Genomic DNA, 15,831 nt, shown 5'->3' on the forward strand with positions numbered 1-15,831 from the left:
AATAAGATACTGATGCTCCCAACCACCTCCTGAGCTTGCTACCTGGCTTAGTGGCCCTAAAGGCCAGAACCACAGTGATGGTTTTGGCCAAGATGGAAGCAATAGCCACTGTGAACACAATGGCAAATGTGGTTTGTCTTAAGAGGCAGGTGGTTGGAGTAGGACGACCAATGAAGAGTAAGGAAGAAAGGAAGCAAAGGGTGAGAGAGGTGAGCAGAATGTAGCTGAGACTGTGATTATTGGCTTTCACTATGGGGGTGTCTCTGTGCATCACAAACACTCCAAGGACAAAGGTTGTGAGGATGGAGAAGCAGAGAGCTGCGGAGGCCAGAATCATTCCCAGAGTCTCTTCATAAGCCAGATAAGTCACTGTCTTGGGCAGGCATCTATCTTTCTCCTTGCTTGGGTACTGATCTTCAGGGCATTGTATACATTGTTCGGCATCTGGGAATACAACAAAAATGAATCTCACTATTGCTTATAAAGGGCATAGATTTCTGTCTCCAGTAAATAACAGTTTTTGTCATTTCACATAAAGTTCAGCTTCTTTTCAGACTCTTTCTTCTCAGTCAGAAGAACAAGGAGTCTAGAGACTCAATAAAATGAACTCATATTTCAGGTTCTCTCTATCTCCACATATGGGTGAAAATATTTGGTAAATTATTCATTACTTACAACATGCTTATTAAACAAAAACTAAGCTATTTATAGCTCATGACAAAACTAAACCAGTCACATTAAAGACTAAGTGATCATTTTATTTTATTTTTTTTACTTTTTTTTTTTAAAACCCTTACTTTACATCTAGGAGTAAATACTATGTATTGGTTCCAAGGCAGAAGAGTGGTAAGGGTTGGCAATGGGGGTCAAGTGACTTACCCAGGGTCACACAGCTGGGAAGTGTCTGAGGCCAGATTTGAACCTAGGACCTCCCATCTCTAGGCCTGACTCTCAATCCACTGAGCTACCCAGCTGCGGCCTAAGTGATCATTTTATATATAAAATCATGATTTCTCACAATAGTAATGAGACATAGAAGAAATTTATTGTGTAATTTTTGTTATAGTTGAAGGCCATATAATAATAAATAACACCAAAAAGCCTTTTAAAATATCATTCCTTTAAGCAAGTTCATAATTACAAGGTTTCACAGTTCTTTAGAGTCCATGATTTTGTTGCTGGAAATCAAACATTCTTCCCTTTACATTGTTACTGGTAATTTAAATATTTTGATTTTTAAATTAGAAACTGTATTATGCATCTATGACAATGTCTCCATAGTTTCTTCAGGTTAATAAGTATAGATGTCAAACTTCTCTTCTTCATGATTTCCATTCATCAGGATGATACAAATTTGCATTTCTTCAGTAACAGGGACCATTGCACTTAGAAGGTCTGTTTGTTATATATATACATAAATACCTGAGGTTTTAGGTATATTTTTATCTGAAATATTAATAAATTAAATAATTTTAATTAGGTGTTTATTTAAGCTTATGAGATTAAATTAGACAGTGAAATTTAGAGTTATATAAGTGAAAGCTTTTTTTGGAAAAGACATTTAATGAACATTCATTCATATAAACACTGTGGTGGTTTGGAAATGATTCATTTCTCAAGAGGAATTATTTCAATTTAGTCAATATGTGGAAATATTAGGAAGTAAAACATGTTTCTTGCCATCAAAGCTTGGATAAGAAAGAATATTTAAGTAAAAAAAGTCAGTAGTTTTCGTTGTTTTTTTTTTAAATAGACAAAAGGACAGATTAGCCTCAAGGCCACAGCCATTGGTGTGATAATGTAAAGCTTTAGTACCCAGCCATCTCCCTCCTGCCTGCCATTTTTACCTGACACTGCCTGGGACTCCTTGCCCAGACTGCTAAGCCCCTTGCTTCTACTGATAAGCTGCTTCCTTCTCTTCTCATCACTTCTCTCAAGTCTCACTCCTCTCCCCAGTGCTTCCCTTGTGGAGCTTGCTGTGTGGACAGTGAGATTTGCTATACCCACTCCTTCCCTTCCCTTTATGGAGCTACAACATCATGGCCCAGAATCCTGGACTGGTGAGAAAGGGTTGAGTAGGTTTTGATTTTCTGAACCAAGAACCAGGAGTAACCCAAAAAATCTGTTTGGAAGTCATTTTTTTCTATTTTTAAGGACTTTTCTGAGACTCCACGTGCCTCCAGCATTAGCTTAGGTGGGAGGTAGGGCATTGTGAAGAGCAGCATTTAGATCCCAAAAACTGCCTCACTATCAGAGGGGGGTTCCAGGCCCTGCCATCTCAATTTCTGATCCATTGACCCTAGAAGCATTCAGGGCCTAATGCATTTAATGAACTATTTTAAAAAGAAAATAATAAATTTATTCTAATAAAGACAGTTTTTTTGAAGAAATTTTGCCTATGATTTATAAAAATTATGAAATGTGTAGGATATTTTAAAGTTATAACATTTACATAAATCAGGTATCAAGTGTTCACTGTATTTTGAAACCCGAGGATGAGCTTGGCTTTAATTTATATGTTCAGAATAAATATAAATAAGAATATAAGAATAAATAAAGAATGTGTATGTGAGGGAAATAGGAGAATTTAATATTCAAGGCCTATGCTTTGGTGAATGAAAATTTGCTTTTTGAGGTAAATATTCTTAAGACTACCATGTAACTCAAACATTACCATATATCTATGGAAAAAATTTCAGCTTAAAATTAAAAACCAAAGTTAAAAATTAAAGAAATTCAGTGGATGCAATTTGGGAAAACTAGTTCTCTTTAGGTACCTACCTGACCCATTGGAAATTTTCCCTTCAGGGCAGAGAGTACAGTCAAAGCAACAGATGGGCTGATTTTTATGAAGTGTCTTCCTGAAGCCAGGGCCACAGCTAACACTGCATGTAGAACTTGGAGTCTGAGTTTCCATCAAAGGAAGAGAAAAAATATCATTGTAAGAATGATTGCTAAAAGGTACTTGCAATGTGGTATTCATTGATGATTTCAGACCCCTCCTATGGAAGCCACTTAAAAGAAGATATTTAAGGTTGTGAAGAGCAAGGATGGTGTATTTCTGAATGGAGATTTTCTTACTATTTTTTCCTATTTTATTCTAGGTCATTTTTCCCATATATATGTTTTTATATATCTGCTAATTTGTAAAAATCATTTGAACTCACACAATGTATCATGGCCAAGTTTAAAAAGGAAATGGTTCTTTTTGGGGATGAAAAACCTTTCTCTGATTCTCAGCTATATATTTTTGAATTTTTAAAACATTCTTCTTTAGTTATTCTTTTCCCTTGTATGTGCAATACAGTATTTGGGTTTCTTTTTTCTCTCATTTTGTATTTGAACTCATTATCAATATTAATCTTTTTTGATTTTGCAGTAATATAATTTTAAGAAAAATATATTTGTTATAATATTAATGCATACTCAAAAGCTTTAGACTATGGAAATCTGCCATTTATTGATAAATGTTTTGGGATTGTGATTAATGATTGTGTCTGATTCCAGGAGAAGGGGACAAAAGACCACAATACAGTGCAAAGAAGCACAAGGTCAAGGAAACCAACCAATCCCAATGGGTCTGATGAGAATCTGCCCAGTGCCTAGAAGCAGAAGGCAAAAAAGACCAAACCAATCCAGGTAGGACTGGTGAACTTTCCATGCCAATACTAAGGGCTTGAACCCAGGTTTTTTGTTTCAAGGTCATGACTGTTTTGACATATATTCGATGCAAGCTTTCTCTGAACCACATCCTAGACAATTACCAAAGGTTGGCTATCATCCTGCCTCCCCCTGTCCCTGAGAGTAAAGGCAAACTAAACGAGGGAATGACTCTTCCCTTTTCACACAAAATCTAGTCCTTTTTTCTCTCTTATAATATGGAAATTTTCTATCATGTTAGCTACTGATTGGGTAAGTGCACAATTGCTTAAATCACTTTAATTGGTTCTTGATTCAAGGACCTGTTTTAAGTTTATTTTTCCCTTACTTACATTTTTTCACATAAATCTTTGACATTTTATAATTCATCCACAAGTTATTTTTTTCCTTTTTATCTGGATTTTTTGATATTTTTGGATTTCTTTTGATAATTGACTCATACACCCCCCACAACTCAGCCATGTATCCTTAGCTGATCTGGGTGTTTGTCTCTATCCTCTTCAATGGGGAATATGTTATTATTCTCCTCAGAGAGCTATGTATTATAATCTATAATGTAAAGTTTAAATTCTTTTGAGAGTCATTTCAGGATAAGAAACATTTTACCTCCCAATATCCAGAAAGTAAACTGTTTGGAGAAGGCACCATTAAGATGCCTGCAGAAACCTACACCACATAAAGAGGATCCACAGTGAATTTTGGGGTGCAGCTGGTTGAAATATGGGGGGTTGAATGCATGTGTTTTGAATGTATACTTTTATGCCAAAGGGGACTGCCCCCTAAATGCTTTTTGTCAATGCGCATAGCAATCATTGAATCATTGATTTTGATCTCTTTTCTTTTTATCACCAAATTACTGTAATTTAAAAGTTAGTTATGATTACAAGAGTCTTTGGAGAGACCAGTCTCCCTTGGCTCTCAGTGGGGAATGTGTTATTGGAAATTTGGGGGTCCTTGAACTAAATTTTCCATAAACCCACTGGCTTCCAGTCATTATGCAATGACGTAAACAGAGGGATAAAACTGAAGGGCTGTGTTTCCTTTCCCCTTTCCTTCCTCTGGTAGCAAGGCAATAAATAAGAGCCTGCTTCTTAAACAGCCTAAACTATTATAGCACATAGCATTATTTCCTAGTGGCTACTAAGAAATCTTACAAAACCATAAAATTTTAAAGTTATTATTTTTATATTAATTTAAATTTTTATATAGAAAACCTTGAGAAGACAAATTCAGGATTTAATGTTTCTGTTGTTGCAGAATGCCCAATATTTGGTACCCTTTGTAGCTATAGGAACCTGTGAAGGAAAAAAAAGTTGATTTTATTCTCCATCCTATTGTTATTCAAATTTGTCCACTTGATCTGGGGAATTTCAAGATTTTCATCATATGAAGAATTTGGATCATTATGCAATCTAGTTGGAAAGATTTTGAAAAAGAGTATTAAGAAAAAGAAATTAGAGAAATCAAGGTTCTATCTTGCTCAGAGCATAAGGGAAGAGTCAGTAGATGCTTCAGCCTTGTCCCAAATACTTCAAACATCTTGAGGGAAGTTCTTGGGGCCATTGAAGAGACAAAAGTGGCCAGGCATCTAACAGGATCATTTATGCAGGTCAAATTATTCACCTTCCTCTTACCTGAGCAAAATCTTCTGGCCAATCTATATCCTCTTCATTAATGATTAATTCTTTGTCATGAGGAATTACTTCTCCAACTTTCACTTGTGTGTCAATATGACCAGGGAAAGCTTTAAAGTTCAGGATATCATATCTCTCATCAGCCATCTTGACAGCATACACACATAAGTTATCCTTGTCATTAAGGACAGTATTGACACACTTCAGGAAGTGGTGAAACTGAAGGAAAGGTCAGAAATCGGTTACTCCTTGGGGAAAGAAAGAGTTATTCCTAATTCCAAAAGCTTGATAATGCATTTGGAGCTTAGAAAACCTTTCATTCTCTTGCTTCTTAAAATTCTTCTAACTGAGATCTTCCTAACACTCTGTATTCTACTTCTCATTTTCTAGCAAATAATAGCCTACAGAAGAGCAATTGGGCCAGTAAATTTACATATATACTAGATAACAAACAGCTAAAAGTAACTTCATCTTCCCTCCACCAAATCATGAATTTCTTTCAAATATCTCTTATGTCTGATATTCCAAGTTCTTTGGTAAAAGTTATATTGACAGACAACTTAGAGCTTTCTATGTGCAGAAGCCTACTATTACCTCTTTTCTACATAGTCAGTGATTTGAAAACTAGAACATTCTTGGACCTTTCCTCATATCCCCAGAACTTATGACAGTTTATAGCACAGAGTCAAGGCTTAAGAAATGTGTATTGATGCGAGAATTTTTAGGAAATATATTCCAACTTGCAAAAAGTCTCTTTAATTTAAAAAAATTTTCTATCCAAATTCTGTAGAGAATTTGATCAGTTGGATTTAGAATTAAAGGACAATTTGACATCTATAGTGACAAAATTCAAAATAAAGAAAAAAGGGAATAAAAATGGTTCAAAAATTCCCCAAATTTTTGTGAAATATTTACAATTCTGAACTTATCTTTGGTGGAAGAAGATGATCTCAAAAACGCATACTCCCCAAAGGAATTGAAGAATTGGATGAAACATCATGGTGCATACTTAGCTAACAGAGTTTGGCTGGGGGCAAATGAAAACCTAAGTTGCCTAGATCCCTGTATTTCACCTTCTGCAATGCACTATACTAAAAAGGGCATTATGGAAGTCTGGGCATGGCACATTCCATAACTAAGTATTGGAATGCAAGGGGCATATATGAAGTTGTTATGAGAGTTTCACAGTGATGCAGAATTTGTATGCAATATATCCAGACAATTACAATAGTCCACAGTCTTTGAGGCAAACCACTAGCCTATGCACCATTCAAATGCCTACAAATTGACTATGCCAAGGAGTCAATGTTACAGATATGCATTAGTGATAGTGGATAGATTAACTAAGTGGCCAGAAGCTTTTCCAGCAAAATGTAACATCTCAGCATTTGTTGTGAAAGTCTTACAGAGAGAATTGATACCAAGATTCTCTATTCCTTTACATATTGCTTTTGATTCTAGTTCCCACTTCACTAATAAGATTTTAGCTACAGTATAGGAGACCTTAGGAGACAAACAACATCTTCACTCAATATACAGACCCCAGTCCAATGGACAAATTGAACGTGTGAATAGATCTTTGAAGACTCTTGTAGCCAAAATCTGTGAGAATCTCATATGAAATGGCCTGATGCTTTACTGTTGGCACTATTCCACCTCAGATTCCAACTTAAAAGCATTACACACTTATCACCATTTGAAATGCTGTATGGCCATCCATTTTTCCGTGGTAAATCACCTCAAAACATTCACAAATTATCACATCTGGGTATGGAATGCAAACTCTATGAATACATTAAATTACTCAAGCAATGCTTAAACCAATTTCATAAAATTGGCTTAATACATCAAAGAGTACCCTTTGATTTTAGTCTACACAACTTCCAACTTGGAGATTATGTTTATATCAGAAACTTCACTAGGAAGTCTGTGTTAGAACCGAAGTGGCAAGGACCATCTCTGGTAATTCTAACAACTCCAAGTGCAATAAAAGTTAAAGGAAGGGATCCTTGGTTCCATGTCACCCATGTCAAGGCAGCAAAAGACATGTCCCAACAACAACCACAAGACCTAGTTATTATACAGCACAAAGATAATTTAGCACCAAACAATCAATCAAATAAATCCTTAGAAAGTCCACAGCCTATACATAAGACCATAGAGCCAGAGCAGCAATCAGAACAACAATCAGAGCATGAACCAGAACCAGAATTAGACCAAGAACCAGTGAACAATCAGATATTACACCAAATTTTACACCCATATGATTATCCCAATCTCAATTACCACTTGAAAAAATGATCAGTAAACAATTATGACAATGGAAAAGAATCAACGGCAGAAGAAGACACCACATTTGATTTGCAATCAATCAAAGATCTAGACACTGACATAGACGAATAAATGAAAGTATGAAAGATTTTTATCACGAACTCTTTTGTTACCTGTAATCATCTTTATTAAACCGCAAAAAAAGAAGAAAGGATTAATCACCTTTTATAGACTTTTGAACTTTGTTCCTGACATAAGTCAACACACCAGAACATCAGTTCCAGTGCAAGTTGACAAGCTCATGGGTAACATCAAATGACACAAGTGAAGCATTGTTGACTTCGCAGATCATCACAAGGACAACAAACCTGAGGACTACAAAAAAACCTCAGTGATCAAATACACGATAGATGTATAGGACAACAAACCACACTGTGAAGAGGAGCATCAGAGCAGCGTTGTACCCATGCATTTGAAAAACATGACTTACACCCAACAGATTTCTCACTGCATCCAACACTTTAGATTTCATCCACACATTACATACACTTTGCAAAAGAATTCCAGTGGAGTAAGTATGTAACACTTCATTACACAGGTAGGTCACACTAGACAACACAGAACATTTTCTGATTTCACATCTACATGTGAAACATAAACTTACACTTAAGAGAGAAGAGCTTGTCAGCCTTATCACAGAGTTTTCCTCTTACTTTGATTCAGACACCTTCTCTTCAAATCACCTGACATTTCTTGAAAATAATGTATATATGTAAATGTTTGCTTACTAACCCTTAGCAATAACTTTTACTAACACGCAGGGACAGCTTAGTGAGTTTAATAAGTTAGAAGACGGTCATAAATTTCTAAATTTTCTTGGTAAATTTTGTACATAGCTTAAGTCTATAGTTTAACCAAAAGACTTACAAAGAATTTTAGTCTTACTTATTCTTACTAACATTTCCAACATAGGCATAAGTGTACTAACATATTCATATACTAACTTTAGAAAGTGAATTAAAATTTAGAAACTTAGATTGCAGAAATTCTTCTTAATTGATATTTTTGTTGCTAGTTCATGAAATTACATAAGTACATAGATAGAATTTATTACTTTGTTTTAATTAGCAAATGTTAGCTTTAAGACTGTGAATGTTTGCATTTAATCTGCTTTTCCTTTCTGTTCAAAAATTTTTGCAAAACAAAAACTCCCATTCCTTTCCTATACCTTTCCCATAACCTATCTTAGTTTTAACTTAGACTAGTCTTATCATAGTTTAGGAGTAAGTAACTCTTTTCTTATTTTACAAAACTTAGATAGGAATAAAAGCATAGTTAGAATTTAGCTTAGAATAAGAGTAGTAACCCTTTAGATCTTAGCAACCAGAAAATGTTGCAAGGTGCAAATTTTCCAAAAAACCAAATGAGCAGATTATAATGCGAGGTGGCTAACAGAAACTGTTTGCTTCTCTAATTTCTAATGGTCACAAAAAGTCAGTTAAAGATCTTAGAATCTTCAGAAAGCCTGTTGGAACTTGAAGCTATAAATAGAGGTGAAGTTCCAATTAGTGAGGCTTTTGCCTTCTGGCTTTTGCTATGGCTGGAGGCTTTTGCTTTAACTTAGCCTGTTGGCATTGACCTTTTGGCTTGGCTTTAGCCTAATTGTTTCAGCCTTGGCTTGTGCTTATTTTGTCTTGGGGAAATTTAGACCTATCTCATTTCTCTGGACCTCTCCATGATCTTTCCATCTACATCCCTCCCCTTCCCCTGAATTTCCTTTGGGCCCAGGTTGGAAGGGAGGGCTTAGTGATTGAACATTGTGGGTTTGGTTTCTATAGACAAGTAGAGTATCCTCAAATAAGTTACCCCTAGTTTTAGTGATTTGATAAAGGCTTCACTTAAAAGGCAGTCAAATCTTCCTGACTGGGAGAGCAGGCTCTCTGTTATTTTTAAAAATGATAAAGGCTGATATTATTAGGGAAATTAATATTTTAATTAAAGCCATGCTAATAGAATAAATTAGACCATGTGCCTGTAAAAATTCGAATTGCCGCCAGTCCCCATCTTGTCTACATAGCCAAAGAGATTGTCTCAAGCCCAACTCCAAATTTAAGCTGTGCTATACATTGGTTCCCGTTGTCTGGCGTTATCATGTCAGAAACCAGAAACCCATTGAATCACAGAAAATGTAGTTTCAAAGTCCCCCACATGTCCACAGGAAGTTTGTGAAATGCTGTTAAATGGTACTCCTAGGGTTCCAAACAACACATTTCCCCCCTGAGATCCAGCAAAAAAAAAAAAAAAAAAAAAAAAAAAAGATTGATCTTTTTTCTTCACTGGATCTGTAAACATAGTCAACTTCTAAATTACAGGAATTTGGGGATAAAAGAAAAGGACAAAACTAGCCACATTGACAAAAAGCCAGTTTGGGATAGTCCCCTATTGGCATAAGAGTATACATTCAAAACAAATGCATTCAACTCATTCAACTCCCCATAGTCCAAATCAACTGCACTTCAAAGTTCAATTTTGATCTTCATAGTCCAGTGAAGGCTCTTCAGGCATCTTCATGGTGCCTCTACCAAAGAGGTTTATTGTCTGGATTCTGGGGAGATGGCAAAATCCTTAGCCTGAAATTACTCTCAAAAGAATTTAAACTTTACATTATTGATTATAAAACATTCATTTCCTTCTAAGAATTATACATTTCCCCCTGAAATTACTCCTAAAAGAGTTAAATGTATATATGTATTTTTTTCACATTATCGATTTTTAAAAAACTTAACACAAATCCCCCTGGGGAAAATTCTAAATAACACATTTCTCAGATAAGGATGCATGGCTGAGTCACGGGGTTGAATGGAATCAATTGGCAAAAGAAATAATAAAATATAAAAAGAATAAAATTCAAATAAAAGGGAAAAAAATTAACTTGTGAATGAAATATAAAATGTGAAAAAATATAAGGAAAAATAAACTTATTACAGGCCCTTGAATCAAGACCCAATTAAAGTGATTTAAGCAATTTGAAAATACCCATTCAGGGCCAGGACTACAGAAAATTGCTATTCTCTTTATATATAAGAGAAATAAGGGGAATGTCTTTCTCTGGTCTGATTTGCCTTCAACTTCTCAAGGAATAAGCCATAAATGATAGCCAATCTTAGGTGCTTCACTAGGAATTTAAGTTAAAGGGGACTCTCCTCCTCTAAAATGTTAGAAAAGACTGGGACTCCAAAAACTCAAACCCCAGTTTCAAGCCCTTCAGTATTGGCATAGAACTTCGGCAATCCATGATCTGAATGGCCTTTTGCCTGGACACTTTGCAGATTCTCATTCAGTCTCCATGACCTCGTGGCTCTTTTAGCACTTCTCCTGGAAACAGACAGAGAGGCATTAAATCACAGTCCCATAATATTTACCAATAATTAGCAGGTTACCATAGTCTCAGGCTTTTCCGGTATGCATTACTAATATAGCAAATATATATTTGCATTCAGCTTATATCATTGTAAAATCAAAAAAAGGAATAATAATGATTATATATGTACTTCTAATACAAGATGAGAAAAAAAGGAAAAATCAATTGTTCTAATTAAATAAAATAACGTTGTTAAAAATCAAATATATATATATATATATACAGCTTAGAACTAGTGAAGGGTTTTTTCATCCAAAAATGAGATTCATCTCCTGTTAAGCCTTTGCATGAGCTGTGAGTGTAAATGGGTTTTACAAAACTAGCAGATTCATAATGCACATTCGTACCATAATTTCTAATAACACATTTAAAAAGAATAATAAGCAATCCATTATTATAATCTCTTGCTGTGATGTTTAAAAAATCATATACTTGTTACAAATTCAAACCTTGGCTAAGATAAACTCTGTTACTGCCTCCATAGTAATTGTGGGGCAGAGCCTAAAGAAATCTGTTATTAAAACCTTTCTGGGTCTAAATTATCCTCAGGAATACTAGATCCTTCTGATAAAAAAAGCAGGCTAAGACATATAGACTAACATAAGTATATAGGAGATCTCTTGGCTTCCTGTTTAAAAAAATCCCGGTTAGGAAATTTTCATGTTTCTTCTACCCATTTAAGACAACAATTCTTTATAATAAAATATATAAAATCTTATCATTTATACAGAAGGGACTAGGATCTAAAGTAAAATTTAAAACCTCTTATAAAATCATAATTTAAATTCTCAAGGCATCAAAATCTCCAAGGTTGTACACAATTATCAAGCTAGAACAGCATTGTTTTTATACATTAAAAAATGAAACCTTAAATAAATTAGGAAATACAATATGAGTACCAAATAACGAGCTATACAGTCAAAAATCCTCTTTTACCAGTTCTAATAGATTGTTCATTATTTTGGGAGTTATAATAAATCATAAACAGAATTAATCTAGCAGCCAATAGCTTATTAGCTTAAAATGGTTCAGTGTAATGGGAAAATCAACAAAAAAACAACAAAATTAATTCACAAAATCAATCAGCAAAATACAGTAAGATACAGAGTCTTTTTAAAACAGAAATAAAACCCATTCAGTTCTGAGGTCTTAAAAGTTGTCTGACATTTGTTATAAGGGGATTTTTCAGGATGTAATAAGGGAATCTGCAGGATGTAATATGGGACTGAAGCTAAGGGTAATAGCTGGTAGAAATAGGGAACAAGGCAAGGCAAGGAACCCAAGGTTGGAGGTAATCAAGGGACTAGGCTATAGGTAGTAGCTGGTTGGAATAAAGAATAGGCACTGTGGATAGGGGTTTGTGAATCCCTAAGGCAATATAGTGGATGAGGAAGGTACAAGGATGAAGGTTGGTAGTTGAGGTGGTAGGAGAAATAAGGGAATGTCCAAGTTTAGGGAATATAACACTGAGGTACCAAGGGTTGCAAGGAAGAGGATGAGTTAATCTAAGGCAGGCAATAGCAGCAGGGAAACACAGATTGGATACTCAGGTTAGAGACAAAACACTGAAGGGAAATAGACTGAGTCCTTCAAGTAAAAGGACACTTTACAGAGCCAGGTTAGAGCCAGCTAAGAACTGCTTGAAATTGACTTGAGGCTTCTAGTCAATTTCACAGGAAGGGACTAGAAGGAAATATTGAAGTTGCACTTCCTTCCAAAATGGATACCTTCAGCTTCCCTCAAACTCGAGAGTATGTTATTCCTCTCTCTCTCTCCTCTTCCCTCTCTTATTAATCAACTAATGAAGTAGCCAAAAGGTTTTGATTAAAGACAAAAGGGATTTATTGTCTTCTATAGTAGATTGGCAGGGTAGAGGATGACAGATAGCCCTAACAGCCGCTTAGAGAAACTTCAGGTGGGGGAAGGGAGGCAGGAACGTTAGACTCAGTAGGGACCAGCCTACTTCAGCCTGAGAGGGTTTGTAGCCAAAAGGGTAGGAAAGCTGGATACAATGATTCAATAAGGTAAATTTGTAACAAAGGTAAGCCCTATTTGACTAAACTATCACAGATTTGAACTAACTCTCAGATCTACTCTTCTTTCCAATCTTCTCAGACATTCAGGTAGGGAAAATGAAGGTGGGAATAAGGGTAGGGTAGTGAGATTCAAAGGAATTAGCTAAATTAACAAATTTAAAAGAAAAACTGTAAAATATAGGCCAGGTTTCAATCTAAAGAAGGAGCTCAGATGGACCCTGACTCTCTCCATGAGTTCCCAAGACCAACTGCCCTCTTTCCCAAGATTCTAAACTCCTTAACTGACAGAAGAACTCTGTAAAGCCTGCAAAACTGTTATGCCCCACTCTCTGTACCACACATTATCATGTCAGAAACTGGAAATCAATTGGATCACGGAAAATATAGTTTCAAAGTCCCCCACATGTCCACAGGAAGTTTGTGAAATACTGTTAAATGGGACCCCCAGGGTTCCAAACAACACATCTCTCAGTCTAAACATCTCCGTGACCCATCCCCCACCATCACCCCTCTCCCGGGCAGCAGATAGAAAACCCTAATCCCCTCTCCCCTTCTGACTGACCCTGGTATTAATAAATCCCCTTGTTACCTATTCAAACCCTCTGGTGAATCATTGTGTCGAAAATTAAGACAAGGGCTAAAGGGGAAGGAATCATTTTATTTTCTTAAGGGAACTGTGGGCATCCATCTTGGCAGGAAGTGGTTACCCAAGACTTCCTCTACTAACAGTTTCACTGACATGGAGGAGCCCCTTCGACTCCTTCCCAGAGGAATTTTGGAAACTGACTAGAGAAGCACTCCAGCCAGAGTTAAAACATTTCTGACTGGCCCAACTCCTTTGTACCTATAGAGAAACATTTCTTTGCCTGGAAGGGTTCAGCCTATCTTCCCCAATATCCTCTGTCTCTAGACTCTGTGAATAAACCTGTTTGAGCTGCCCTCTCCTAAATACCCCATTTCCTTTATCTCCTATAAACCTTCCCGTGCCTTCATTCCTCCTCCAATCACCTTATAATCACCTATATCCCCTTTATCCTTCCTCACACCCAAATTGCCTCTAGACCCACTCAGATTACCATACTTTTTATAACAGAAACAAAATAAAAGACAATTCTGATGGAGGAAAAAAGGAAAGAATTTGTTTCATTCTGAACAATTATAAAGAAATGAAACAATAACACAATTTGAGGAAGATTTGAGAAGCAATGATCTTGAGTACATCCAGAAAATAATTTTGGTATCAGTGAGAGCATGAATGGAGAATTTAATTCATATAAAAGAGGCACCCAAGAAAACTTGTGCATTGTGGTATATAATGTAGATGAACAGGCAATGGTTGAACCTCACTCTCACCAGAATTGGTATGAAAAGGGAAGAATATATGTACACATTCAATAAGTTAGATATAGTTATTTTACCCAGTAGAGAAGCTTTAGGAAAGGGAATAAAAAAAGTAAAATACAGACAAATAAATTTCAAAAAAAATAAAAGACTTTTAAGGAGAGGACAGACAAAAACAATAGGAAGGATAAACTAGAAAATACAATGGAGAGAAATGAGCAATGGTAGTAATCATAAATATAAATATCAATGAGTTGGACTCACCCATAAAACAGAAACAGAGCAGAGCAATTAAGAAACCAGAATCTAACAATATGTGATGTGCAAGGAAAAAGAGTTGAAACAGGAAGACCTAAAATTAAAATGTGGTCTGGAGTAGCATGTGTACTATTTTAGCGAGGTAAAAAATTCAATGGTATCAATCAAGATCTCTGATAAAACAAAAGCAAAAATAGCAAGAGTTCCTGGTTAAGATGGCGGCAGAGTAAGAAGCAGCTCTTAACCTCTCCTGACTGAAACACACAAAACTCCTCAAGGGGACATAAAAACAAGGCCAGATGAACGGAGGAACCCCACAACAGGGCACAACTTGGAAAGTATGTGGAATTGAGGCATTTCCATGCTATAAAGGGGTGAAATGGCTCTCACTAAATCGCGGGCTGAGCAACCACCCCACCCCCACCCCCTCCACACACAACACCTATAGCACCGAAGCCAGTTAAAAAGAAATAGAGCAAGTTTGGGGCACCCATCGAGTCATTGGCAGCTCCGGGGCCTGTTCCTAAGAGCAGCAAGATTTAGGACCCCAAAAAGCTAACGAACACACACAAAATTTGAGCTCGGGAGCAGGACGCCGAGAGCAGACGCAGGGCCCAGAGCACAGGCTCAGAGCGCAGGCACGGGCGGAGGCATGGGTGGAGGCAGACACAGCCACAAGCTAAAGCTCTGAAACCCAGAGTGGGGAACCAGTGCAGACGGGTATACGACTGTGGAAGCAGCTCCCTGAGACTTGTAAAGAAACCTCCAGCAGACGATCAATCAAGGGGTTCAACCAGGGGGCTTGACTGCGGACAGACCCTGAGTGCGAGGACAAACCTGAGAAGCTGCTGGGCTAACGATGGCTACCCAGTCTCAGGAAGTTCAGAACAAGAAAAAGAAGTCTTTAACACTCCACAACTTTTACACAGAGAAAATCCAGACAACCGAGCAAACAGAGGAGGAGAACAAACAAGTATCCGGACTCTCCTCAAATAAGGAAAACTCCTCACAAGCTATGGAAGAGTTCAAAACTGAGATTTTAAGGAAAATGGAAGAGATCTGGCAAGAAAATAACTGTTTAAAAGGTAGAATCTTGCAATTGGAAAGTGAGGCTCAGAAACCAAATGAACTGATAAGCAAATTGAACACCAGAAATGACCGGATTGAAAAGGAATACCAGAAGATTATGGCCGAAAACCAGAAGATTATA

The 15,831-nt window shown here is 36.5% G+C and overlaps 1 protein-coding gene across 1 annotated transcript in view; it reads right to left on the reverse strand.

Moving 5' to 3' along the window:
• Positions 1 to 15,831, reverse strand: part of LOC123252747 (vomeronasal type-2 receptor 26-like) — a 103,513-nt gene that overhangs the window by 15,152 nt on the left and 72,530 nt on the right. Inside the window, exons 6-7 of the mRNA XM_044681995.1 lie at positions 2,782 to 2,905; positions 7 to 444 (exon numbers count right to left, since the gene is read on the reverse strand). Coding sequence (XP_044537930.1) covers positions 7 to 444; positions 2,782 to 2,905 — 562 coding nt within the window. The remainder of the gene's footprint in view (positions 1 to 6; positions 445 to 2,781; positions 2,906 to 15,831) is intronic.

Source organism: Gracilinanus agilis, chromosome 6, assembly GCF_016433145.1.
Source record: "Gracilinanus agilis isolate LMUSP501 chromosome 6, AgileGrace, whole genome shotgun sequence".
Taxonomy (NCBI): Eukaryota; Metazoa; Chordata; class Mammalia; order Didelphimorphia; family Didelphidae; genus Gracilinanus; species Gracilinanus agilis.